This window comes from Protopterus annectens, chromosome 2.part0 (genome assembly GCF_019279795.1).
Source record: "Protopterus annectens isolate FY-2018-M chromosome 2.part0, PAN1.0, whole genome shotgun sequence".
NCBI classification, from domain to species: Eukaryota; Metazoa; Chordata; order Ceratodontiformes; family Protopteridae; genus Protopterus; species Protopterus annectens.
The window spans coordinates 256,419,848-256,447,832 of NC_056728.1; the positions used below are offsets into that span (position 1 = coordinate 256,419,848).

A 27,985-nucleotide genomic window follows, 5' to 3' on the forward strand; every position below is an offset into this window, starting at 1 on the left:
CTGGATGTCTCTTTCGAGGTGAGTGATAGCCCACAGGTTCACCCAGCCTCATCATTGGATTCCTCTGTTGTGACCATGCTGGAGGTTGGCAGGGATCCTACCTTAAGCATATCCGAGGAGACACTGCTGGTGTCTGCTTCGGGGCTTAGGGGTGTTCCTCAAATTTTAGTCAGAGAAGTCCCTACTACAATTATTGAATGCCATCCAGGGTTGAGGCCTTCTAAATTTTACAAGGCAGACGTCCCATTAAAGAAAAAGCAGAAAACTAAACATATTTCCTCATCTCCTGAGAATCCGCAGAGTGAATGGCAGTCCTTCACTCAGTGGTTGTTTAGTGCTTTGATGGCTTTATAACCTCCACAGGGAGTTTCTGTTCCAGCCTCCCCTTGGTCCTCTACCCCCACCCACTTAAGAGATGCAGAGAACAGGAATCCTTTGAGGATGAGGCATGTTCAGATGAGGAATCCTTTGCTTACTCCTCCCAAATTCCTTCTCCTTTGGATTATGGATTGGTGGAAGAGGAATCAACCAGTCTTGATACTCCCTTTGAAGAGATTTTTTGGGGATACTATCTGTAGAATGATGGAGTTCTTTAAATGGGATTGTGTGCAAGTTTCTGAGATACAAAAAAGGTATTATGAACTACTTGCAGATAGATTCTCCCAGATCTCCTCCCGTCCCTCCTGTTTTGGCTGCTTTGTTGGATGCTTTTTCTAATGCCTCTAAGGCTCCAGATTCTCAGCCCCCCTACCCCCAAGAAACCAGATAGGTTCTATAGGGTGCCCGAGGACTGTAAATTCTTGTACAATTCTCCTTCTGCTGACCCCTCAGCTCAGTGGTGTCTGTAGCTTCTAACAAAGCCATCTCAATTGCTTCCTTCTCCTAAGTTACTGCCTTCTGATAAAGACAGCACAACTATGGAAAAGCTATGCAAGAATGTCTATACCTCTACTACCTTGGCTTTTAGGGCTGTTATCAGACACATATATCCAAGTACTTGTTGGTTCTGCTTTCCCAGGCCTGTCAGGTGTTTTCTGATCTTCCAGACTCTGAAAGTAAAACGTCTGCTCTTTCCCTGTTAGGGACTTCCTCCCAGGAAGTGTAGTTACGATGCAGCAGATGCTTCATCTAGGGCTGCTGCTTTTGGGTCAGTGATGAGGAGGTATTCTTGGCTTTGGCGTCAACCTTTGCCTGATGACATTAAGGCTAAGTTGATGGATGCCCCTCAAGCTAATAAAGACTTGCTTGGTGAAGCTGCTGCTTTGTTTAAATCCCTTCTGGATAAGCGCAAGGCTTTACAAGAACTTAATATGTGTTTGCTTCTCCTGTGCCTGAATTTCAGAGAAATTATTCCAATAAGCCAGCCTTTTTACGCTGGCAATCTCGCTTCTTCTAAGGGTAAAAAGGGTGGCAAGCGGCAGACTTCTGTGGCTCAGAAGTCGCCTTTTCCTGACAAACCAGGTGCTATCATATTCTTATTTATTTATTTATTTATTTCAGTTTGATTACCGGGGAAGCCCACTGGGCCAAGAAGTACCCATTTTCAGTGGAGGCCTGGGGAGAAAAGCTCCAAAGGCAGTATAATCAAGGATACAATGCATGAGATAAACTACAATAGAATGTCCACACAGCAAGAATACATAGTAAGAACACTGCAAATGCTAAATAACAATTTTTTTTTTTTTAGGTACTAACATAATTTGCAATATTTTCATCCTTACAGTCAAGTGAGAGTCAGCTAAAACCATTTAGCTAGAATCAGAGAGCAGAAAGGTGCAGTAGTAGAGGGGCTAGAAAAAACCCTCTTTCTCTTCACCTGTCTCTCTTCCAGTTTGGCTAAAGATTACTCAGGATTCCTGGGTTCTATCCATTATCCACCATGGGTATGTCATGGTCTGGAAATCTCTTCTCCCTTTTTTGGGCCAAGATCTTATTTTCTTTGCCGGTTGCCAATCCTGGTGTGGGAACTTGCTGTGCAGTATCAAGTGACTCTTAAGGCAGTTTACATTCCCTCAGGTCAAAGGTTTGTGGAAGACACACTGAGCAAGTCCTCAACTCAATCCCATGAATGGATGCTTCACAGGGATGTATTTCTGGACATTGTCCACCAGTGGGGTATTCCTCAAATAGATATTTTTTCCTCCCCTCTGAACAGACAACACCCTCTTTTTTTCTGCCAGAGTCCCAGGTACTCTGGTTTGGAAGGTGGACACCCTATCTTTTTCTTGGAAGGGGATGTTTCTTCACTCTTTCCCTCCCCTCATTCCAAAAGTCCTGTTCAGAATTTAACAGGATGCTCACAAAATCTTGGTGATGACTCCCTTTTGGCTAAGAAAGCATTGGTTGCCTCTTCTGCATTTAGCCTGTGGGAATTATCACAAGTTATTTCACAGGGTAGACCTACTCACACAAGACAAGGGATCTCTCATCCATCCCCACCTGTCCACTCTTCAACTGACACTGTGGGTAATAGGATTTTGATTCCACATAAACAACTTTTTTTCTGAGGACATGCTCAGGGTCCTGCAGGAGGCCAGGAAACCCAATACTAGGTAATTCTTCTTATTCAAACAGAAGGGGTTTTCTGTTTGGTGTCTTTCTCATAACCTGGATCCACTTTCTGTGGATGTTCCTTTGGTTCTCTATGATCTGTGTGAATTGCTCAGTGCTGGGTTGGCTTATTCTTCTGTTAAGGCCCACTTCTCCGCTATCTCTGCTTGTCTGCCTTTATCTTCCCCTTTAGTTCTAGATTTGAAGTTAAACAGTTCCTTAAAGGCATCCTTCATATTAGATCTCCCAGGAAGCCTGTTCCTCCTCCTTGGAATCTTAATTTTGTTTTGGAAAAATTGACTCACGCTCCCTTTCAGCCCGCAGCTTCAGCTTCTTGCAAGATTACTCTTGGAAGACTGTGTTTTTGTTAGCCCTTACTTCTGCAGATGGGTGTCTAAACTTCAAACCCTTATGGCTTGTCTTCCCATTTAGGGGTTTCATAAGGACAGGGTATCCTTGCGTATTAATCCTACTTTTATGCCCAATGTGGTGAATGAGTTGTCCCTTAACCAGTCTATTCATTTGCCCACTTTTTTCCCTTCTCCGCACCATGCCAGTAAGAAGATGCTGCACACGTTGGATGTGCATAGACAACTCAGACTTTATTTAGCTAGGACTAAAACTATTAGGAAATATGATCAGCTCTCTGTTTCCCTTCATCCAAGGTCCTTAGGATTAGCAGTGTCCAAGCAAACTATTTCTTCTTGGATCTTTAAAGCTATTTCTTTTTGTTATTCCTTTCATGGTAACAGCATTCCTATCTTAAGGCTCTTTCTACTAGAGCTGTGGCTTCTTGTGGTGCTTTTTTTCAAGGATTTGGATACTAACTCTATTCTTGAGGCAGCTACCTGGACTTTTGTGCATATATTTACCAAGCACTTTAAGGTGGGTGGAATTGCTAGAGCTGGTTTTGCTAGGGCCATCTTTCACAGCTTCCTAGAGGGCTCTGCTGGTCCTTCCTCCTCCCTTTCTTCTTCCTGAACTTTGGCAGTCTGCCTATTGTAATGAATACAGAAACAGTATGTAGTGCAGTTATTTAAAATCTTACTATAACAGTAGATGTCCTTCTCTTCACTCTTGCAGTATTCACTCCCCTTCTTCTTTCCCCAGGTTCATTTCCCTACTGGATGTACTGAATACCTTTTTTTCTTGGACTGGTATTCCTACTGGGGCTCTCTCTTCTGAGAATGGTACGTCCAGACATAACCTTTATGCCCTACACTACACGAGGAGCATATGCATGACATACAGCATAACTTAAAAGCAACCTAAAGGATTTGATATACTGGCCAGACATCGGGTTTCCCTTGGCAGGGGATCCCTAGTATAACAAATACTGCAACAGTGAAGAGAAGGACATCTACCATTATGGTAAGATTTTACACAACTGAACTTTCTAAAGCTACCTACGAAGTAGTAATTTGTCTTGTTTACGGTGATTTGGACTTGCAGGATGTCAGGGCTGGCTATATACCCCATATGGATAGTGTACCAGTGTCACAATCAGTGATGCTGACAACCGGCTGCCACATAGCTACTTCATTCTGTACAAACGTGTATATTACAGTGGCTGGGCTACTACACAGTAGTGGTAGGTTGGAATGAGCATCATTTTGCCAACTTACCTATCCTGGGGAAGGGAAGACATTCCCAGATAGAGGTACAGCCCAAAGTGGAGACAGACTGAGGGCTAAAGCCCTGCTGGAGAGTATAGGAAAGCACTAGAACCAAGCTCATGGACAATTTCTGCACTGTATGATGGGGTATGGTGCAGGACTGTGACAGGGGCACTAAGCAAAAAAAAAAAAAAAGTACCAATAGGTAGACAGCTCACACTAAATCCACTTTTGCCCCAGATGGTATGGATGCAGTCAGCTAGTGAGGAGAGAGGGAAATACACAGTTCTAAGCCAAATAATAATGGGGATGGTGGTGGCAAAGGCTCAAAATCAGGGACTTTACTCCTCTTATAAATTTAGAAATCGGCTCAAATAACAGATTTTAAATTCTCATGCATTTGCTGAATCATATGAAATCTGAAACTAAAATATCTGTAATTTTTAGCAAATTCAATCCGCAATGGTTTGCCAGCAAATCCCAAATTTTAGGAGGTACACACCAAAATATGAGCAAAAATCTGGACGTTCTGTGAAAATCTGATCAGTTGAAAGGTATGTGGGTCAGACACAGGCAGATGATTCCCCTGGGAAAAACTGATGGAGTGATGTGCACAGATTCTCCAGGGAGATGCTTACAATGTGGATTTAAACGTTCTGACAGAAGTTATATAGACTGTTTTGTAAAATAGAAATGTAGTGGAACAGAAAGAAGGAATGGCGGTGGCATAGCAGTAGGGGCATAATAATGGAGAGCCACTGATATCTGGGAATGTGAACAGGTCATATACTGCTGTGGCACAGTGGGAAAGACCTATGCTTATCCTCAGAGAAAGAAAAAGAAACCTGCTGTTTGGATAAAAAATAAAAATGGGCAGATAATAAACAAGTATGTGATTTGGGACAAAACTGCAACTCCTTTGGGTTATACTGTAAAAGATGTCAGAGCTTTAACATATTTGGGCACAAAATCATTCTTTGAATTAACTTTGAAGCTTTTGCTCTACCAAATAAATTCATAAATGATTGTGAAATAAAATGTTTCTATGCATTACAGAAAGACTGTTTGCAAATGTGCAAACTAAAAATAACGACACTGTGATTTAGAACAGATACTTTAGAAACTAATATAAAAATGTTTTCCTCTTGACTGTTGTCAATCAGTTTGAATTAAAAAAGTAATTGAACAAAGTGTTAAATGGAAACTGGGAGGAGCTTCATTACCAGTTACAGCTGGGAAAATGGTGAATTTACCAAGTTTTATGTTAAACAGAAATACAGGCAGACTAAAGTGTTAAGGTATCCATTTTTTCTAAAAGGGGTCTCATCACATTTATTTCTGGACTGTACAAAAAAAGTGCTCCCAATCATGCAATTGTGGACATTCTGTTAAGAACTGTAAAATGATTAGCCTGTGCTGGTGCTGTAGAAGGATAAAGTCCTGACCATAGACCAGATGACTCAAGTTCAAGTCGTGGCTTCAATGCTTGAAGAAGCAGACAGTGAGGATGAACGTGCCCATCCTAGAGGTAGGGATGAAGATTTCTGCCTGGCTCGCACCTCTGCTCTAATGACAGAGCTTTGGCTGGAGAGTGGAGGACCATTATGAGTTGGTGTCAGAAATGAGCTGAGCATGGCTAACCAAGCCAATGATTGCAGCCCTTCATGGAGAATGTGAGGGAGTGCAAAAGCTTGGACAGAGAGGCACTGGTAGCCCTGCCAATATAACAAGTGCTTATATCACCACTATGGGCAGGGCTAGGTCCAAAAAAAAAAAAAAAAAAATGCTCTCAGTACTGGGATACTACTGTCTGGATGATGGCTCTAAGAGTGCTTAGTCTTATCAAGGAGAGGACAAAAACAAAAACACACTACTTGATCCTTTGGTAAACTGGCTCCCCCAGGGAACTACCACATTGAGAATATATCACTAACAGCTGCCCTAGTTGTTTAGGATTTGGGAACTTTTGTGGACAGCAATTTAACTTTTGGCCAATATGTATGCACTGTGGTGAGAATGCAAAGTTTGTTAACAAAGGGATTACTTGCAAGTCACTGCCCCTCTCTAATCAGTCTTCATAAAGAATCATCAGTAATAATGCCCGCTTCTGCATGCACCTGTCCAGACATATGCACCAGCTGGAATGCCCACACACATACTTTACAAAAAGGATACCTGATTTAAATGATTTGCTATATATGGACGGTATCAATTTGCTATATCTCTATACCCAGTCTCTTACGGACTGCTAAGAGGTGGCCTGTGCCTGCATACAGTGCATCCTCTGACCAACCCAGGATGGACTGCACATACGAGCAAATCAACCAGCACTAGAATTACTTAGCTCAGGGATCTAACCCTCTTCTGCAACATCAACAGAATGGTGTGAAGACACACGTACACCTCATAGAGGATACCACTGCACTGGAACAGACTCCCCCATCCATGTAAAGCAAAGCTCATCCTATCCATATTCAACTAAATCTTGGATCTACAGATAAAAGATAACTACTGGACAGAAACAGCTGCTAAACAATATATATATATATATATATATATATATACCATGTTTGGACCCTTATAAATAGCTATCATCCCTTTTGTTATAACTATGTGTGGCATGAATAGAGTTCACAAAGTAGTAAGGGAAATCAAAACACCATAAGGGTTAGAAAATTTAGCCAGGCTTAAAATGCCCTGCAAGGGCAGATCGCCTAGTACTAGCCTATGAACCTAAGAGAGGTGATAGGTTTTATATATGGAAGTTATTGGGGTCAAAATTCAGAGGAAGTAATGTAAAATAACTTGCAGAAAATGCAATATGAAAGGTCATTTTTGGTTTGACTACCAAGTGTTGCAGAAAGATGTAACTGATGAAATAAGTGGAGGGGGAGAACGAGGGTATTACTGCAATGCTGAAGTGAATCAAAATAATGAAAATGTTGCTCTATACAATGAAACAGTGCATGACAATGTGGAAAATGCGTGCACAGTGGAACAGATGAAGGGGACTTTTTTTTTGTTTAATTTCATTAAAGTGCGGGGAATGAATGAAGGGGTAAATAAAGTAAATGTGGAAGAAATTAAGCTAACTCCACTGCAAAAAAGGTGACGAAATGGAAGTTACAAAGTGTGGTAAAGAAAAATGCAAGAAAGACAAAAGGATATCATACATTAATGATATCAGTGGTGTCAAGAAATGATTCAATATGTCTGGAAAACAATGTTTTTAGAAATTGAAAAGCAGGAAAAACTGAGAAGAGAACGGGAGCTTTGGAAAGGATACACATTTGAGTGTAGTAATTCTCATGAAAAAAATTTAAACATAAAACTTCTTAATGTTATGTTTTGGATTCTAGGAATAATGGTTATTTGTGACACAAATAAACAGTAAGCCACTACAAATAGTTCTGATTTATGCACATACAGTAGTGGGAGATAGAGCTAAAATGTTTGAAAAGATGACAAAACTTGCAATGACAAACGTGGACATTATATTTATAGGAGACTTTAATTGTGACGAAAAGAACAGGAGAGACAGTATGTATATGTAACAGGAAATATTAGGAATTACAGTTGCGTACTTAAACTTACCATAACAGTAGATGTTCGAATGATCACTGCTGCAGTAGCCTTAGCTATGGGCTATATCCTGCTAGGGATATAACAGCTGGCCAGCTTCCAAAGCTTCTAGTTTTAACACAAGCTTTCATGACAATGTCATTGATCATGTTTTTTTCTGGAATGAATATAATGGAAATTTGGACTAAAACTACAATTACCTGTGAAACTATGTACATTAGTTACATAGTCTTTTATTCTTGTGGAGGTTTTCAATAGGACAATATACATACACGTATGTGTGCGCACAAAAAAAGTGTGTGTGTGTATGCATGCGCGCATATGTATATGTGTGTGTGTGTGTGTGTATATATATATATATATATATATATATATATACACATATATATATATATATATATATATATATATATATATATATATATATACATACATACATACACACACACACACACACACACACACACACACACACACACACACACACACACACACACATTTGTACATATATGAACTGTGAACTGCCAACATTTTGCAAAGTCAACTATGTATGTAAGCGAGAAATGCATTCATTATGCTGAACAGGCAAAATTTCAAATGACGGAATATCGACCAAAAAAGATCAAAACACACACATCCCCAACAAACTACAAACACACTCCTTGAACCAATTGTATGTTTAAAGATTCTTTGCTGTAGCTTTTTTTCGATTTTGTTACTGAAGAAAGATGTGGGGTTTTGAATGTACCTTTTTTATTAGCAAATAACATTTTAACGGTAGATAGGTTGGCTGTGTTTATGTTGCTTATCTGTTTCATGTCCTTTCTACACTGGCAAAACTGAAAGAAAGCTACTGTGAAGAATCTATGAACATCTGAAGAATTTTAAGAATAATTACGATTTAGCAAGTGCATTATTAAGTTCATATTTTCAAACGTTTATATTTTTCTGTTGGAGAATGTATCAACAATTTTTAGAGGAGGTAAATAGTCTGATTCCCTTGAAATTTATGGAACATTTGTGGCAGTTATTTTTTAATATTACCATTCTGCCAGGTCTAAACGACTATGTTTCTTTAAACTAGTTAAGACTACAAGATGATAAAATTTTGCCATTTCCTAATTTTATGTCAGCTCGTACATGTGTTTATAAAATGAGACTGTTCTTAATGATGCTCCATTTCTGATGAAATTTCTGGTTGACATGAAAACAGTCAAACAGTTAAAACAGCTTTGGTTTCCATGGTGGTGTGGGTTTGTTGCCCTTACCTTGTATGTCATTAGCAAACCAGCGTTGGAGCCAGATGCCATAACATGGATATACAGCACACTCCTGCTAGCCTCCTCAGCACCACCTTTCTCGCATGGATGGAGGGGCAATGTAAGGGTTTCTGCACAGCATCACAATGTACTCAGGAACATTCACCATGTTGAGGGGTGACAATGCATTGTGGAGTAAGCGGGGCTCACATTCTTCATTCCAAAGGAGGTACTTTGCATTATGGAGTGGGTGGGACCGATCTTCGGCAAGATGGGAAGGGATGCTTGTGCACTGCACAGCGAGCATTGCTCACAGATGACGTTCTGCATGTCGGGGTATCCTGTGTATTACATAGAATGGGATGTATACTAGAAAATATGTTGCTTATGCAGACTTAAGACAGTGATGTCATTTATTTGGGAAATGCACTGCAAATCTGGCTATTTTGTTACAGGCTTGTACCAGTTTCTCAACTTTTTTTAGGTTGATTAGAACTCAGAATACAGGAGGGTAGGAAGCAAGAGTGCTCTTGCTGTTGTGTGATAAGCATAATCAAATATACAAGATTTTGCATCATATAATATATATTTTGTTTGTCTTAAATATAGTACAGTCAATTTACAAATGAAATTTTAGCCGCTAGTCAATGATGGATACCTGTTCAGTAACGATGTTTTTTAGTGAGGTGATTTTAAAATTATCAGTGTGGTATGGTAGGGAAGTAGGAGTAAAAAGCCTGAGTTTAGTTTTTTGCAATTAACATTAGGAGATGTGTTCAATTCTTACTTAGCTGAGCTTTTTGTTTTTTTTTTTTTTTTTAAGAATAAGCTTAGAAAACTTTTTACTAAACCATGGTCAAAATAAATTTAGTGTAACCCTCAATGATACCAACTAAGGGATAATGCAAGTAGGGCCACAGACTAATGCCTGCAGCACTGCGTCCATATGACACACAACACACATCATGCTTTCCCTATGTTGACATCACTGAAGTTGCAGTGGACTGTTAATCCTTAGTGGTACAAGTTTGGGTAAAGCAGTACTTCAAAAAAGTTGTTGAAAGAAAAGGAGTTGCCTAAAACATTGCTCTTTGTGCATCACATACCATGGTGGCATGTTTTCTTTTGTGAACAAATCACTGACTGGGAGTCTCATAAATTTTAAATCTAGTGAAGGTTTTAGTTAAGCTGCATTTTGAAGTTGCATTAATAGTTTTGGAGTTACCTGCATGTTGCATTAAGAAAGAGGTGGTACGTTAAATAAAAGTGGACCAAGAATTGATCCAGTAGGCAACCTTTTTATATGGATTTCAAGGAAACGGGGGTGTCCAGCAAAGAAGTGGATAGATTGTGTTTGAGAAAACCTGTGACACTCGGGCATGAGGGTTGAATAAGGTAGGTGAGTGGCACTGAATAGACAGAGATGGTGACAACTGACACGGCTTCCTGACTCATGTAAAAAATGGGGAAAAGGGGTTGAAGATGATGGGTTGGAAGGAGGAGTATATGCTTTGCCATCTTACAGTTAACACTCATTCATATGTTCTTTCAAAATCAGATGGAATACCAAGACTTATGCTCAGTAAAACCTTTTAAGACCAATGTCATGAGCATAAACTCTCAATACAAAAGTAGAGAGACAAATTATTAAGAAAAATACATACCTAAAATAAACTGTTGGGGAACTCCTCTGAAGAGTATCATTTTAGAAGAAACGAGAGCAGAGTCTGGTTTTATAGTATCTGTGCTACAAGTTGCCGCAGCACCACTACAAAACCATCTTCCCAAAGAAAAGGTCAGGAGCTAGATCGAGACTCCTATTAGTTCATTACAATAAAAGCCCTAGCTAGGTCTCAGAACAAATCCATACATCGCTACCATGTCTTTTTCACAGATACATTACAAAACCTTTCTGGCCAGCGCAGTAGTGTCATGATACTCCACAAGAAATCCATGATGGCACAGAGAAGGACAAGCAGTTTGTTTAAAAGGTTTCACCAGTAGCTTACTAATCAAATGTTTGAAAGCACTGACCTTAGCCAGGGAACCATGACTTTACTGCAAGTCACTTAAATAGGACCACATGCTAAAGCAGTTTAGAACAGCATGATGCTGACAGTAACATCACTGTATTTTTTCATCTTGTTTACAATATGCTAATGAAATGGAAAGCATATATATGAAAAATATGTTCATCATGATATACTTACAGGTGTCTGAATCATCATGGCTCTCTGATCCCTCATTGTCCTGACAATATCCAGTGGGTATACAGGTTGATTGCATTCAATCAAACACATAGCTGTTTCCATAGTAATAAGAACTCCTGTTCGGCCAATGCCTGCACTGGAAAATAAAATAATCTGTTAGTATTTCACACTTTTCCCAAATGTTAAGTGCATGCTAAACAATACTAAACAGGAAGCAGAGGTCAGTTACTCTTAACCATATGGCATTTACTTCACTACCACTGTTAATATTTAAGTCCTATAGGAAGACAAGTGAACAAGTTTTGTCACTAATCTTTAAACTTGACTCCTTCCATTATTCAAACAGAAGTTCTATTTTGTGTTGGTCCTCACTGCGTTCAAAGATAAAATGTGTCAGAAATTTCAGGCAAGTCCTGCTGAATCATATTGTGTGGATGTAAACAACATATTAGGCAGTATGGTGGTTCAGTCCTGACTTGTAGTCCCTCGTGTCTTTGGTGTTTTAAGTTTTCCTTATCAGGGGGTGTGTGTCTCTGGGTACTCTGATTTGCATCTACCACCCAGAAATGTGCTGCCTGACTAATTACATTCAGATATCTTTCTAACTCAAAAGGGTCCATGACCTAATCACTTACTAGTTAAGAGAACCACAAATACTGTATAGAAAAAACTGAAGCTGTAGTTTAGTATTTAAAATGTAGGCTTATTCTTATCGGATTTCAAGAATAGGCAGTTACACATGTACTCAAACATGAATGCAGAGGCAAAAGAACATGCTAGTACTGAACAATTAGATAAAATTAATGTACAGTCCTGTACCGTCTGGTGGTCTGGAAATTGGCTGTCCAACAGATCTCAAGTGTGAAAGTCGCTGATACCTTAGCTCAATGTAAAACTGTAACTAATGTGCTACCATAGGGTTCAATGCTGGGCTGACTCTTTTTTGGCATGTATTTCATAGACATTTAAGCCAATAATTACGAAGAGTAGCTGACCAAGTTTGCTGATGGCTGCAAACCAGCACTGTTAATTGTGTACCCGCTGACACTAAACAATGCCAGCAAGGGCTGAAATATACACACACCTGGAGTAATGAAAATGGTCTCAAACTAAATGCACAAAAAGTGCAGTACAGTAGCATTTGGTAAAAGACAAGCTGCTCCCATTTCATGCGTTAGAAATGATGCTACTCTTCCAACAGATACGGTCATAACAGATGAAGGTACTTATGTGAACAACTCATTCAGTTATCATGTTTCTACTACAATCAGGAAATTCTTCTGCCTGGCCCTGTTAATTTCCAAAGGAACGTCTTCAAGAACCGAAGAGATTAACCTATCACTGTATGTTTTCCTTTATCAGACCTATCATCAAATATAATGCCCCCTTGGTATGCAGAAAAACAAGCACATCATCAATTAGAAAGACCTCAAAGAGTTCTAACCAAGAAAATGAAAGGCCTTGAATTCAACTATCCTAACAGATTAGTACAACTCTCGTACTGCTTTTCAAGTTATGAAAGACCCAACTGTATTTGATGTATTTCTTCATAAAACCATCGAATTTATAAAGGCTAGAATTAAGGACATTAAATATACATCAACAAATAAATAAGACTTGATGAAAGGACAGTTCTCCAATTCAAAAATGTGACAATACTACATATTTTAGTATTTAGTTTCAGCCCATTTTGAGTACACGCATTTTACTATGGAGAGTTCATTCTGAAAGGTTTGACTATCAGATGGTGACCTAACAACCCCCAGTGTGAAGTCGTCTGCAAACTTTGTTAGTCAGAGGTCTTGTTCTCTGTTTGGAGGTCTGAGAAGTAAAGGCTAAAAAAGGAGAGGTCGCAGCACCGAACTCTGAAGGGAAATGTTGGTAATTTTTAGACTTTCTGATGAGGAGCGCGCAACTCACTTTGTGTTAGTTCTGTCTTTCAGCTAGTTTGCTACTTATCTTAACAAATATGAGTTAATTTTTAAAGCATTTAGCTTCTATATAATGCCAGCATTAAGAACGATGTTGAAGGCCTTTACCAGGTCAAGATATGGAGAATGTACTGTAACCCTTTTGAAGAAGTTTACCAGATTCAGTAGCTAGAATGATTCTTGATATTGTAGTCTATCAGGTCAGGTTTTCATACATTCCATGGCTTTGCAAATGAAGCTTATAAGGCAGACAGGTCTATAATCATCGGGGTCAACACCACCTTTATGGAGGGGCATTTTATTTATTTACACTTTATTGACCAGGTAGCTGGGTTGGCCCATACGCCTTATTCAACCACATTTTGCTACCTACTTGGAAGTACAAGTATACTAGAAAATTAAGAAGTTATGTACTCACCATAACGTTCCATCTGAGTAGGTGACTTCATTTGGATGCAACCTGTGGGATTCGGATCAGACATCGGATCCGAGCCGGCAATTCATAAGCTTTAGGATCCGAGCTCCTCCCTTTACCCATAATCCCCTGCTAAGCCCTGACTGACCTCAGATTGAGTTTGCCCTGTGAATACCAGTAAAACAGAATCCTGGGTAAACCAGGGCTAATAGCACCTTGAAAGGTCAGGGGGATGGAGGGGGGGACGGTTGCATCCAAATGAAGTCACCTACTCAGATGGAACGTTATGGTGAGTACATAACTTCTTAATCTGAAGTAGGAAGACTTCATTTGTCTGCAACCTGTGGGACAGAGTCCCCAGCTACCTGGATCTTGGGCGGCCATCATGGAAGGATGTTCCGGAGCACCGCAGAGCCAAAGGATGCTCTCCCTCTGGAAACAACGTCCACTTTGTAATGTGAAATGAAAGTATGAGATGAGGTCCAAGTGGCTGCTGCACAGATATCATCTAATGGTACTCTAGATTTAAAGGCAGCAGAAGTAGATACTGCTCTTGTAGAATGTGCTGTAATTCTCTGAGGAGCTGGCCTTCATGAGGTGTCGAGGGGCTATATGAAGGAAATAGTCCCTGGCTGAGCACAGTAGATGCCTTGATGACGCTGTAAGGAGCCAGTCGTCCAGGTATGGAAACACCTGTATTCCCTGGAGTCTCAGGTGGGTCGCTATCACTGCAAGTACCTTGGTAAACACCCTGGGGGCAGAGGTGAGACCAAAGGGAAGGACCCTGAACTGGTAGTGCCTGGCTCCCAGCTGGAAGCGAAGGAACCTCCTGGACCGTCTGTCCATTAGAATGTGGTAGTACGTGTCCTTGAGGTCTATAGAGCACATCCAATCGTTCTCCCGCAAAAGGGGGAGGATAGATTGTAAGGTGACCATCTGGAATTTTTGTTTGGTTACAGACAGGTTCAGTTGTGACAGGTCTAGGATCGGTCTTAAGTCCCCCGTCTTTTTTGGCACCAAGAAGAACCTGGAGTAAAACCCTGATCTGGTCTGATCTCGGGGGACGTGTTGGATGGCTCTTTTTGTTAGCAGCTGTGCTATTTCCACAGCTGCTATCTCCCGTTGATCGGGTGGTACATCGGGGAGGTTTTTGGATCTGGGAATCCTGTGAAGGGGGATTGAATAGCCTCTGGATTTCACCCAAAGCACCCAACGGTCTGACGTGATTGACTCCCATGATGTCAGGTGCCTCGAAAAACGCCCCCCGACTGCCTCCAGAGAGGAGCAGCCGGGTAACCCATCAGGGGCTCTGCGTGGGTCTGTCAGAGAAAGGTTCTCTGGACCCAAAGTTCCCAGGAGCCCCTCTGCCTCTAGGACGGCGACCTCCCTGTCCTCCTCTGCCACGGAAGGACTGGTTGTCCGGAGCAGGTTGGGATTGCTGCGATTTCTGGAACCACATCTTCTTCTGTCCCTTTTGGTTCTTCGAGAAGGACCTCTGGGGAGCTGAGAAGCGGACTCCGACGGCAGACAGCGTCTTCCCATCCTTTTCGCTCTGGACAAGCGTTTCGTGAACCGTTTTGCCAAAAAGGGCAGAACCATCGAAGGGGGCATTTGCAAAGGTCACTTTGAAGGGCTCCGCAAAGTCACAGTGCCGGAGCCAGGCCTGGCGTCTCATAACAAGGCCCGATCCGCTAGCTCTAGCGGCTCCCTCTGTTTCGTGAGATAAGAGCCGCATAGAAGTATTGGACACCGCACTGAGAGTGGCCACACGGGTGGAGTACACTTGTTTGTCCTCCGCCGACATGGACTCCGGGGGAGATGCAGCGTATTCCTTAATCAGGTCTCGCTGCATCCTGATCACGTGTGCCATATAGTTCAGCGCCCTCAGGGAGAAGGTTGCTGAACTAAAGACTCGCTTCCCAATGCGATCCATCGAGCGGGATTCCTTGCTCGTGGGATGCATAGAGGGACTCTCCTGAACCAATTCCCCTCTTTGTGGCTGCAGCCATCAGTGTGGCATCTACTGGGGTTCCCTTACTCCAATGTGTACGGTCCGATGGGGGAACTAAGAATCCAGTCCGGACGTTTGGGAACAGGCTCTACGGTGTCCGGGTCCTTCCACGCTCTGGTGGCAATAAGGTCCACCAGAGGGTCGGCAGGAGGGGACACCCAAGAGGTAGACGGGCCCGCCTCAAATGCCTCCAAGAACACAGACTCGTCCGAGGAGGCCTTGGGGGCAGACCACCCCCCCATGATCCTTAACATTTCCATAATGTCTCCAAAGGAGACATCTTCTGGGGGTGATCTTGGGGAGCCCTCCCTTCCTCCAAGTCCATGTCTTCAGTAATAGACTCGGGGGAGTCCACGTGCCTCCTCTTACACTTATGCTTATGAGGCACTTCCTCGGGGGGACTGTCTGAGGAGTCCTCTCCAGCAACCAGTTGTTCCAAAGGAACCACTTGGGACATTGAGGCGGGCTGTCCCTGAGACCGGTTGATGGGAGCCTGGCCCAGCTGCGAGGGAGTGCGGGATGGAGCCGAGACAGAACCCTCTCCACAACGTCGAAGGCCGAGGGGGAGCCGATTTCTCTAAGACCCGAGAGCCGACCCCCACTCGGATCCGATGAAGGGATCAGAACCGGAGCGGAGACAGTCGGATCCGAGAGATCGGTGCGCTCCAACCTAGATGGAGTCAAAGAGACACCGGCTCCCTCGGATCCGAGGCTAGGCCCACGGCTCCGAGAGGTTGGGTCCGAAGTACCCAAAGCACTCAAGGAAGGGATCGGATCGGAGGTGCGCCGACCAGTCGGATCCGACCCACCCCCGGGTCCAACTCTGCCCGGCTCCGAAAGCTCAGAACCCGGGAGTCGGGTCGGAGAAGGAGCTATGGGGGTGAAAAAAAGGGGTCGAGGCCCCTCCCGGATGGGGGGGGGGCCAGGAGCACTCCCATCTGCATCTGGGCCTGAATGAATCGCCTCATCATCCGGTCCATATCAGCGTCCGACATAGAAAAAGTTAACCTCAACGAGGCCACCGAGGCGGATCTAGAGTGTCGCCTCGATGACCTCGACGAAGGTTTAGTCTCCACCTCCTCGGATCCGGGAGAGAACCGAGGGGATCGGAGCCGAGGAGGAGGTGATTTAGAAGCCAGAGGGGAAGCACGCTTAGGTGGCAGGGCCCAGACAGAGGCCTCGGCCCACCGCTTATGGTGTCCCTCTCTGTGCCTCTCCTTTTCCCTCCTGGTCTCCCTATCCTCCGGTTTCTTAGCAGGAGATTGAATCCCTGCTGGAGAGAGACCGAAGTAGCAACTGGCTGAGTAGGGAGGATAGCAGGGGGCCGGGGCCGAAGCCGATTCCGGAGGGAGAAGTCCCGCCAGAACCAACTTCGACCTCCGCTCCCTTAAAGTCCGGGGGTTGAACCCTGCACAAATGGTACAACCAGATGACAGGTGTTCAACCCCCAGGCATCTAACGCACTGAGTGTGGCCATCAGTCGGGGAAAGCCTATGGCCACACTCGGTACATTTAGAAAATATAGCCTTGGGGGCTTCAGTCATAGCTACGCCCTAACAGGCCCTAAAAAAAAAACACACACACAACAAACACACACTAAACGAACACCCGAGAAGGTTAACTAAGGAAGGGAGGAAAGCCTAAACAAACACACTTTAACTATATAAGAAAAAATATAAGCAAAAAAGATGTCACCAATTTCCTTTCGCTATGGAGCTCAAAATTCCTGTCAGCTATTGAACGCGGCAAACGAAATCTGAGGTCAGTCAGGGCTTAGCAGGGGATTATGGGTAAAGGGAGGAGCTAGGAGCTCGGATTCTAAAGCTTATGAATTGCCGGCTCGGATCCGATGTCGGATCCGAATCCCACAGGTTGCAGACAAATGAAGTCTTCCTACTTCAGATCAGGAGTTCCATCTACATAAATTCCAATGCCACATCAATTTACATGTATACAAATTTACAAGTGAGAACGTCTACAGATATACTTGCAGAGGTATACTGTCAGTGCAAAACCATTTTTGTATCTCAGATAAAAATAGAAGACAAGTTAACCATTGTCCCAAAAGTAGTTGTATTTGTGAGTCTCTCAGCTGCTTTGCAAATTCTTCTCTGAAAATAGCAATTTCAATGATTTGTCTTAATTCAACAGACAGATAATTCTAGTTTACTGGAATAATCTTGCAATCTTGCAAATTTTTTCCAGAGGAAGTCTGTAGAGTGAAAGTATGAGCCAAGACATGAAAACTGCATAATCCACATACAGGGTGGGAGGTCTCCTTTCATTTAAACAAAGTCTAAATAATTATGCAGACAAGGATGATGTCCAAATGAAGAAGTGCTTCAAGGTCAGACATATGTCCTTCAGATGAGGTGTTAAACCGAGGACCCATCTGCCAAACCTGGTGGAAAGTCAGGTCAATGTAAAAGATCCACAACACCTACTGAAATGAGTATTTTTCTATTTTGTATACATATATACAATATTTACATGTTTTATCATTCAATATATTGACATTTCCATTTTAAGTATTCCCCTCCACTCTTTCAGCCACAACCAAAACCATATTTTTGCAGTATTTTTGTCAATGTCCATTTTCCATTGTATCTGATTTCATTACGTCTTTCATTCCATATAATCCATGTTACACTGAATATGATTCTGTCCATTTTCTAATCTTCATCATGGGATCTTGTCCCATAAAACCCATACTCTATCGTGTCCATGTTTAACATTTCAAAATTTAAATAACTTTTAATCAAATCATGTTTACATACATCTTTCCACAGTTTTTGAATTATCTCACATTTTAAAAAACATGTTCTGTAGTTTCCAGTTCTTTACATTTATTACATATTCTATCCAGTTTTCTCCTGTATGGCATATTTCCCCCACTGGTAATTTTCCTACAGACAATGTCCACAAAAAATCCATTGCACTCTAATTCTTTTATAATAATTTCTGTATTCTCATAATTATTGCTTATCTATCTCTAACTCTTTCAATGGATCCACAAAACTTTCCTTGTACTAGGTCTTCTAGCTTCCATAATCACATTTAAAACTCGTGAGGAAGTTGAGACCCGGTTGTGTTTCAACACAGAATATGCTGTGGCTGCCGGATGAAGAGAGGAAAGCTTGACATTGAGCAGATGACCGGCCCTGGAATCGGCTTAGTAGATAAGCCAAAGGGCAATGCAGAGAACTGATAATGAGAATCTCAGTTTGAAAACCGCATATACTTCCTGTAACTTAGCCCTGATATGCATGAAGGTAAGCTCTTGAGATCTGGCAGTACCATCACAAGATCTTGCCCAGCACTTTGTCAGTGGGAACAGGATTTTTAATCACAGAGGCTTTAATTAACCTTTAGGCCCCTGAGAAACAGTTTCTGGGTCCGCTCTAGGACTCTAAACAAATACTTATGAGCTTCTGGGCACCCTATAGTACTATCAGGTTTAATAGGGAGCAGGGCAGAAAAGAAGGCATCAGGTTGGTGCTCTGCAAAAAAGCACACCACATTCAACAACACAGGAGGTATAGCTAAGGCCTATGCTGGGTAAAACAAGAATTCCTAAGAGCTCTTCCTGAATCAGAGTAATCCTGGCCTCCTTTAAAAGTGCTCCTCAGTGCTCCTCATGGTCTCTGAATGAAAAAAAATCAAAAAGAGAAGGAGGAGGAAGGCATCATCCACATCATCAGAATCAGGATACTCCTCAAAAGGATATCATAATAACATACCATTCTTTTCTGTTTTTTTATATCACATTCTTTAATTTCCACAATACAGTTTTACTGTTAAATTCTTTCATTTCTTCATTAATAACACTTCTACTTCTTTTTTTCATTTCCATTTCTTCACAAATTTCTCCGTATTTACAATACAAAATCTTTATTTTTCATTATTCCTTTTAGTACTTTATACATACTTAAAGAGGGTGCATGCACAATCGAATTTATCAGCCCCAATTTCCCTTGTTCATCTTTCATATACAAGATTCCCCTCTTAACTGGGTTGACCCCCAAATATACGAAAAAATTATCTGCATAATTTATTTTTCATATTTCACTGCCATCATATAAACATTTGCAATAAAAGCTATTTTATGAATTAGTATGGTGTTTAAGTGTGCTTTCTTTTTGTATGAAAACCTATGTCTTCCAGAATGAGATCATGTCTTTGATCCCTTTAATAACTTTATCCCATTGTTCATGCCTGTATTCTGCTCTTCCAAATACTATTCCTTAAATATCTATAATCTCTTCAATATATTCCATATCTCCTGTAATACCTTCAAACCTAAATCCTTTGCTATTCTCTTTATTTATACTTTTTCTTCAACCATATACTCAATTTTTCATTGTTTTCCATCCAAACTTTATTTTTTGATATTACAATACCATCAGTGTAAGTATACATTTCTGATAACTGTATCTCCTCCATCATTCTATATCCTCCCTTACTCAACATTTTATCAATTTCCATTTCTACTGTGTTAATGATTACAGCAAAGATCATACTGCTTGCAGGACATCCTTGTTTTATACCACACTCTATTTTCAAATCTTCCCCAATTCAACTATTTATGTTCAATTTCACATAATTATTTCATATAATGATTTAATTACTTGAATACTTTTCATTTATGTTGTATGGTTGCAAAATTTCCCATAATGTTTTCTACTGAATCTTATATGCCTTACTAACATCACCTATCATGCTTTTTGTTTCCACTTTTTCATTATCATCAATTACTTTCCTTATTATCCACAAAAGGTCTTGACTTCCCTATCCATTTCTCCCGTATTTTGATCATATAATCTTTCTATTTCACATTGTAGTCTTTTAGTTACTATTCTCATGAAACTTTTATAATCTGTGTTATTCAGTGTAATGGGTCTTATTTTTGAAATTCATTTTTATCTCCTTTCTTTAACTTAAATTTTTATCAGACTTGTGCAAATTCCTTTATATGTAATTTCTCTTCCTAGCCACTCATTTATTACTTCTATAAACACCATTTTTGCCAGTCATACATTTCTTTATATATACTATATTAAATTCCATCCAAACCTATAGCTGAATTAACTTTAATATCTTTCAAGATCTCATTGAACTCATTTATATTTATGTTTCTCTCTCTCTCTCTCTCTCTCTCTCTCTCTATATATATATATATATATATAAATTAATTTTTCACCACTAAAAATTTGTTCTATGTTAACTTCTTTTTACTATATAAATCTAATGCATATTCTTTAATTATTTCATATATTTCTCATTTTTTTTAATTGTTCCCCTTTATTTAATAATTCTCTTATTATCTTTCCTTCTTTTACTACTTTACACAAGTATGGTGCTGCTTCTTTTTTCCTTGTAAGCAATATTTTTGCTGTATACCAATTTATTAACAATATCCTTATTTCTTCTATATAATTCTGCTGCTTCCTTTTTCCTTGGGGCACTGTACTCGATGACTGGCCTAATGAGGGAAGAGTACAGGGAGACAACCTCTTTCTTACTGGATGCTAAACCCTTAGTAATGAGATGTGCCACATAGGACTTTCTGATCACAGTGGCAACGTGGTAGTCAAGAGAGAGGTTGCTGTCAACCTGTGTTCTCAGATCTCTTATAAAACCTTGTGTTCAGTGGACTACCATCAATGTGGTAATTCAGGGGAACCGTTTTTTTCCCAACGGGGATGACAACAAATTTTTTGGCATTGAGCTTAAAGCCATGGTTCTGACACCAGTCATTGGTGTCATTGAGGCCTTTCTGTAGGATGTCAACATCACTTGGGGAGTTAATAATAGCTCCCAACTTGCAATCGTCTGTGAACTTGGTCAGCCAGAGTCCCTTTGTGTTGGCCTGGACTTCAGAGAAGTAGCTACTAAACAGGAGAGGAATCAGAACCGAACTGTGTGTGACTACTCATGACTGGTCAGCAGTTTGACTTGCAGTCAGCTACTTTCACACTGTGGGTTCCACCTGTGAGCCAGTTTATAACCAAGCTTGTGATATAGGGGTTAATGCCTAGCTTAGTCAGTTTTCTACGATTCCTGAGTGGGGAATGGTATCAAAGGCCTTGGCCAGATCAAGGTAGGCTGTATGAAACACCTTGCCTTCATCCACAACTCTGGTGACTGACTCAAAGAAGTCGACCATGTTAAGCAGGCATGATCTACCTTTCACAAAACTAAACTGTATAAGATCCAGAGTTTGGAGATTCTCTATATCCTTGTTTATTAGGTCCATGATGATGTGTTCTTTAGCTTTGCAAATAACACTCGTCAGGCTAATTCGGCGATAATTCCCAGGGTCTGTAGTCGCTCCTCCTTTGTGAAGAGGGATGAATGTAGCAGTGCGCCATTCGGTAGGGACAAAGCCTGAGGTGAGGCCGTGATTGAATAAGGCACACAGGTGAGGTGCCAGTTCACTTTGTAGTTCATGCAAAACACAGGCAGGGATATTGTCAGGTCCCATAGAAGCTGTATTCTTGGCCTTAGACAGTGTTGTTTTAACCTATGCAGCAGTAATACTGGGTGCCTGGCAATCTACTGGTATTGTGATTGGTCCTTTGCGGTGGGAGGGGTAAAGTTAGCACTGAATCTGTCGGCCAGTATATTGACAATATCTGTTGGCTCAGTATAGGAAGTACCACTTATGCAGTAGCTCAGAGAAAATCTGGGTATTGCATGGAGATTCTTTACATAACTATAGAAAGCCTTATGGTTGTCTTTATTATCTGCTGCAATTATGTTTTCATAGCTAGCTTTAGAGAATTTGATGAGGGATCTCAACCTTTTGTTGACGCTGATAAGAGACTTTTTCCAGTCTTGGGATTTTGCCTTATTCTGTATCAGTTTTCTCCTTCTGTTGTAGAGTTTGTTAATGGCAGGGGACCACCAGATTGGCCTTTTTTTTTTTTTTTTTTTTTGAGGAGAGCGTCTTGGTTCTATTGGGTATGGTGAGATCTATGCATTTGTGTACGTGTCTGTACAGTGCATGGTGCAAGATTTGGCGGTCATGCAACTATTCGCCATTTGCATGGGTGTCGTAAAGTTAGTCACCATTCTCTTCTGGGGTGCCTTCTGTGTGGAGTCTGCATGTCCTCCCTGTGTTTGCATGAGTTTCCTCTGGGTGCTCGGGTTTCCTCCCACATTCCAAAAACATGCATCTGGAGTGTTTCTCCCTGGGCCTCCGCTGAAAAAGGGGTCTGTCTCAGTTGAACTTTCCTGATAAACAAATGTTAAATAAAATAAATAAATGTAAAGATGCATATGCAAGCGCATACACAAAGACTTTCTAATTTTTTTTAAATTTTATGGCTGTTAAATATGCTATGAAGCAGTAGACTTGTTTTTTTTTAGTGGCACTGCCTGCACATTAACACCTTCCTGGAAAACATTCAGGTAAGTGAGATATTGAAACTGCTGTATTAAGCTGTCTTCAGAGTATTTTTTCCTGGAGGATCAAATACATTTTTTGATGCAGAACACGCTAAGGACGAGACAGAAAAGTTTCTCCACAAAAAGTGAGGCAGCCAGAAGAAGGGAACTCTGCTTCTCATACTTTTGCCAATATAGATCACAGAGAGAGACTTTGCTAGTGAAACCTTTTCCAAAGGAAAATGCTTGAGTAACAGAAAAAAACCCCACAATAATTGACTTGAAGAATCAGAGGCACCTTAGACTAACTAGAGTCTATTGTTAGGAGATGGAGATGATTAGGAAAAAGACCAACACTCAAACTAGTGAATAAATATGAGGTTATAAAGTATTAATTACATTTGTGAAAAATGGCTTTGCAAATTAAAGTGTCTGAGAAACACTGGACTTTTTGTTGACTTTTTTAAACTTGTGGCTGAACTGTAAAATATATACGTCACATTATGCCTTTAATGTTTAGCAGGAAACTAAAGGGGAAAAAAGACGTAACTAAGTAAAACAACTTTTGTTCCAATTGATATTTCTACAAAACATTTCATGATATAAACTGCATGTTACACTGTAAAGCAGTTTTGTACAATATGTAGTCCGATGTATTTTAAGTGTGTGTGTGGGGGGGGGGGGGCTTTTCAGTGACTGTTACATGACAGCACCCCAAGATCACAGCTTTATAGTAACTTAAACTTTTCTACTTTTTTATTTGTAAGAAATAAAGATTTTACAGTACAACAGAAGAAGAAAGGCTGAACAGAAACAATTTTAAGTTACTATAATGCTGTGATCTTGGGGTGCTGTGGTGTAAAAGTATACTGATTATATTATACGTAGAATTAAAATGATAATTTCCCATGATTTTACAAGGGTGGATGTCTAGATAAATGTCCTTGGCTTAAACTACAAACAGTTTTTATAAGAAGATAGGCTTAAAAAATAAGCCAAAATGATAAAAGCAATGAAAAATACAAAGATTCTTGATGCTGCAGAGATATTAGCTTGTTTTTTTTTCACTACCAAATGTTCTCACTCAGAGACAAAACGTCTGCAGCTGAAGGCAGTTAGCCAGGGGAATTTTGTACATTCTGCTCTGTGTGAAATTTGCAAAGATTACTTCATACATCTACAGGCTGACAGCTGATTTTTTTTCCCCCTCATGGATGGCTACTTTTACATGGATACAATCTGTCTGCAGGTACAGGCAATTAACCTTGAGAATTTTGAGCATTCTTTTACTATGGGAATGCAAAATTTAAAGGTACAACGGACAAGCAGTTCAGAGAAAAATTAAGTCTGCAATTATGGGAAGTGAATAAGAGATAGAAGCCTTAAAACTTAAACTCATTTAACCAAACAATGCATAATTTAGTTTTATTTAAAGGTAGCCAGTGCATTTGTTTCCTAGGGTTAAAAGTTAATGTTTTCTGAAAGTATATAAACTGTTTTCACATGTTGGAGGAGAAGAGAGATAAGGAAAGAACATGGGGCAGTAATTCTAAGTGGGAACACAAGCTCTAACATGCACTTTAGCATGGGTAACCATAACTTTAGGTTAGGTTATGTATGTGGGTGCAGTTGTTGGATTTGCAGCAACTGTTCCTACCTGGAGGGCTAAATTTAATTTGTTGAAAAAGTACATAGTTTCCTGTATGTGTACTAAGTTAACAGGGGATGGGGGTATTCTGAAAATTATTTGTTTGCAGGTTTTCATTAAATCAAAAATATTTTTTAAACAAAAAGCATCTTTATTGAATCATCACATGTGACATAGGCAATTATACATTTATATAAATGAAAAGAAACCATATTGACATACTTTCAGTTGCAAACATTATATATCACAAACAATCTTCAATACACTCACTGTCAATAGCACATTACATAGCTCATTCAAATCCTGAATTCCCTTAAACCTCATTTGAACAAATTAATGCATGGGTACACAGTTTACAGCTATTGCTTTTGTTTTATCTTCATTAATTTTGTAGCCTGAAAAGACTTAAACTCATTCAGAATAGTCCATGACACTGAATGTTCTTTTCTGGCTTTATCAGATAAAAAATACTATCTGCAAATAAAGCCAACTTTTCTTGATTACCATACCAATTATATCCTCTAACTTCTGAGTCCCCATTATTTTCTTTGCAATGGTTCTAAACATAACACAAATAGCAAAGGGCAAACAGGACACCCCTACCTAGTTCCACTGTTCAAACAGAACTTATCACAGAGGACCCTCCACTTTAATTTTCACCTCCAATCTGTGATATATCCTCCAAATTAGCCTTATTATTGTATCAGGGAATGCAAATGCTTAAACTGCCCTACTCCTAAAATCCCAGCAAACTCTGTTGAATGCTTTCACTGCATCAAGACCTACTAACAACTGTTATTTTCTTACATTCTGCTTCCCTCTGGATCATCACTGTTCTGTTAATATTGCCAAATGTTTGCCTCCCCTCCAAAAAACACACTGATACATATCAGTTTAAACAACACCTTTGCCATTCTTAATACCATTACAGACAAATACTATAAAAAGAATTTATGTACTTACCATAACGTTTCATGTGAGTTGTTTATCTCGCCTTTATTCTTACTGATGGGTTCGGAGCCGATCCTTGGCTCCAACACGGCCAACAGCAAAGCTCAAGGTTTGCCAGTAGCTCGAGACCAAGCCCCTTATCCCACAATGCACTGCTGGAATTACCTCAGATCTTGTTTGCTGCAAGTATATATACCCTTTTATTTACTTCTACAAGGAAGCAATTCCTGAAGGGGAAGAAGTACTGAAAAACCAAGATGGTACTAGCCTCTAAGTCAACTGTCAGCCAGGAGGGGGAAGGAGGGAGGGATGTGAGAATAAAGGCGAGATAAGCAACTCACATGGAATGTTATGGTAAGTACATAACTTCTTTATGTGAAGTTGTTAAATTTCGCCATTTATTCTCACTGATGGGTAACGTCCCTAGCACCATCAATCTTGGGTGTCTCATGGAAGCACGTTTTTCAGTACCATGGAACCAAAGAAGACCTGTCCCTAGAAGCCTTATCCACATTGTAATGTGTGATAAAAGTATAAGGCTTAGACCAAGTGGCTGCAGCACAAATATTGTCAAGTGGCAATTTAGCTTGAAAGGCAGAAGATGTAGAAACGGCTCTGGTACAATGAGCCTTAGGTTTGTGTGTCAATGGCATGCTAGCATTCTCATAAACAAAGGATATACAATCTGATAACCATTTAGATAAAGTTGTTTTAACCACTGGGTTACCTTTTCTGGCTTCCGAAAAGGATACAAAAAGTTGATCTGATTTTTCTAAAATCCTTAGTTCTGTCAAGATAAAATCTGAGCTGTCTGTGTACATCAAGTTTGTGCAGCATGTATTCCAATTTGTTAGAGTGGCTGGGAAAAAAAGACTGGCAGCTCAATGACCTGATTGATATTGGATTCAAAACAGACTTTAGGCAAAAAGGTGGGGTTTGTTCTGAGAGATACTGTTTCAGCATGAAAAATCATGTAAGGTGGCTTAACAGATAATGCTTGAAGTTCTGAAACTCTGCGGGCAGAAGTAATGGCTACCAGAAATATATTCTTCCAGGACAGGAGAAATATTTGAGATCACAAGAAGATGCTGATTTGAAAGGGGGGAGAATAATTTGAGACAGCATAAAATTCAAATTCCAGGGAGAATAAGGAATTTTGACAGGTCTCATGAAAGGCACCTTTAAGAAAAGCCTTAGATAACTTATGGCTCATAACATTCAACCCATCGAATCCAAGGTGGAAATTTGATATGGCGGCTAACTGGACTCTAACTGTGGCAGCTGCTGCTCCTTCTTTAAAAATCTTTGTCAAAAATTCTAAAATGGATGATAGAGGAGATCGGAAAGGATCGATTTTCTGTATATTGTACCAAATTGAGAACCTGTTTCACTTACTGCAATACAGTTTCCTGGTGGATGGCTTGTGAGAAGACAAAAGGATTTGTCTTGTATCATCTGAGAGCGAATGAAGCCTGGCATTTAAGGGAAGTGGATTAGCCAAGCAGTGAAGGATGGAGGTCCCCTGACGGGTGTGTCAGAAGGTCCGGAACTGGGTCCAGGATCCATGGATCCTCCAGTAGATGATGGTAAAGGAAGGGGAACCAAATCTGTCAAGGCCAGTAGGGAGCTATGAGGATAACTGTCCTTCCCAGCGACTTTACTTTCTGTAAAACCTTGGGTATCAATGGAATAGGTGGGAATGCATATAGGAGACCCGGAGGCCAATCATGTGTGTTGACTTTGTCGGCAACCCCTGCAGTTACTGTACCCTGGAGAGTATCTCCTAGCTCTTACAGGAGATCTCTTTGTAGTCTCGTAAAATGGGTTAAACAGTTCAGCGATCGCAGAGAAAAAGTTACTGAACTAAACATGCGTTTCCCATATCTATCCATGATCCTAGAATCTCTGTTAGGAGGATGGATAGATGCGGATGTTTCAGACACTTCCTTTTTGGTGGCTGCAACTACCACCATGGCATCTACAGGCACTCCTTCGGCTTCCGAGGGACAGGTTCCATGGCCTCCGGTGACTCCCACACCTTACTAGAGATCAGCTCCATGAGCTCATCGTAAGGCGGAGACACCCAAGAAGTGGAAGGTTGAGACCCAAAAGCCTTCAAAAGCAATGACTCATCCTCAGAAGGGTTTTGGAATGCCAATCGCCCCTCTGACTAAGGATCTCTAATATCTCTGCAAAGGAGATATCCTCAGAGGGGGATCGAGGGGACCCTTCTGACTCATCCAAGTCCGTGTCGGATGTCAAAGACTCTTGTGGGGAGTCTAAGTGCCTCATCTTGCACAGTCTCTTCCTGGGTACCTCCTCAGTGGGGAGATCTGGGGAGGTCTCGGAAGAGTAGGGGATGCCCTGTGGGGCCACTTGAGGCTCGGAGTCTCTACACTTAGGGGGACCAGTAGACGTAGAAG

The 27,985-nt window shown here is 40.8% G+C and overlaps 1 protein-coding gene across 1 annotated transcript in view; it reads right to left on the reverse strand.

Moving 5' to 3' along the window:
- Positions 1-27,985, reverse strand: part of PTPN4 (protein tyrosine phosphatase non-receptor type 4) — a 3,248,454-nt gene that overhangs the window by 262,187 nt on the left and 2,958,282 nt on the right. Inside the window, exon 25 of the mRNA XM_044060734.1 lies at positions 11,218-11,353. Coding sequence (XP_043916669.1) covers positions 11,218-11,353 — 136 coding nt within the window. The remainder of the gene's footprint in view (positions 1-11,217; positions 11,354-27,985) is intronic.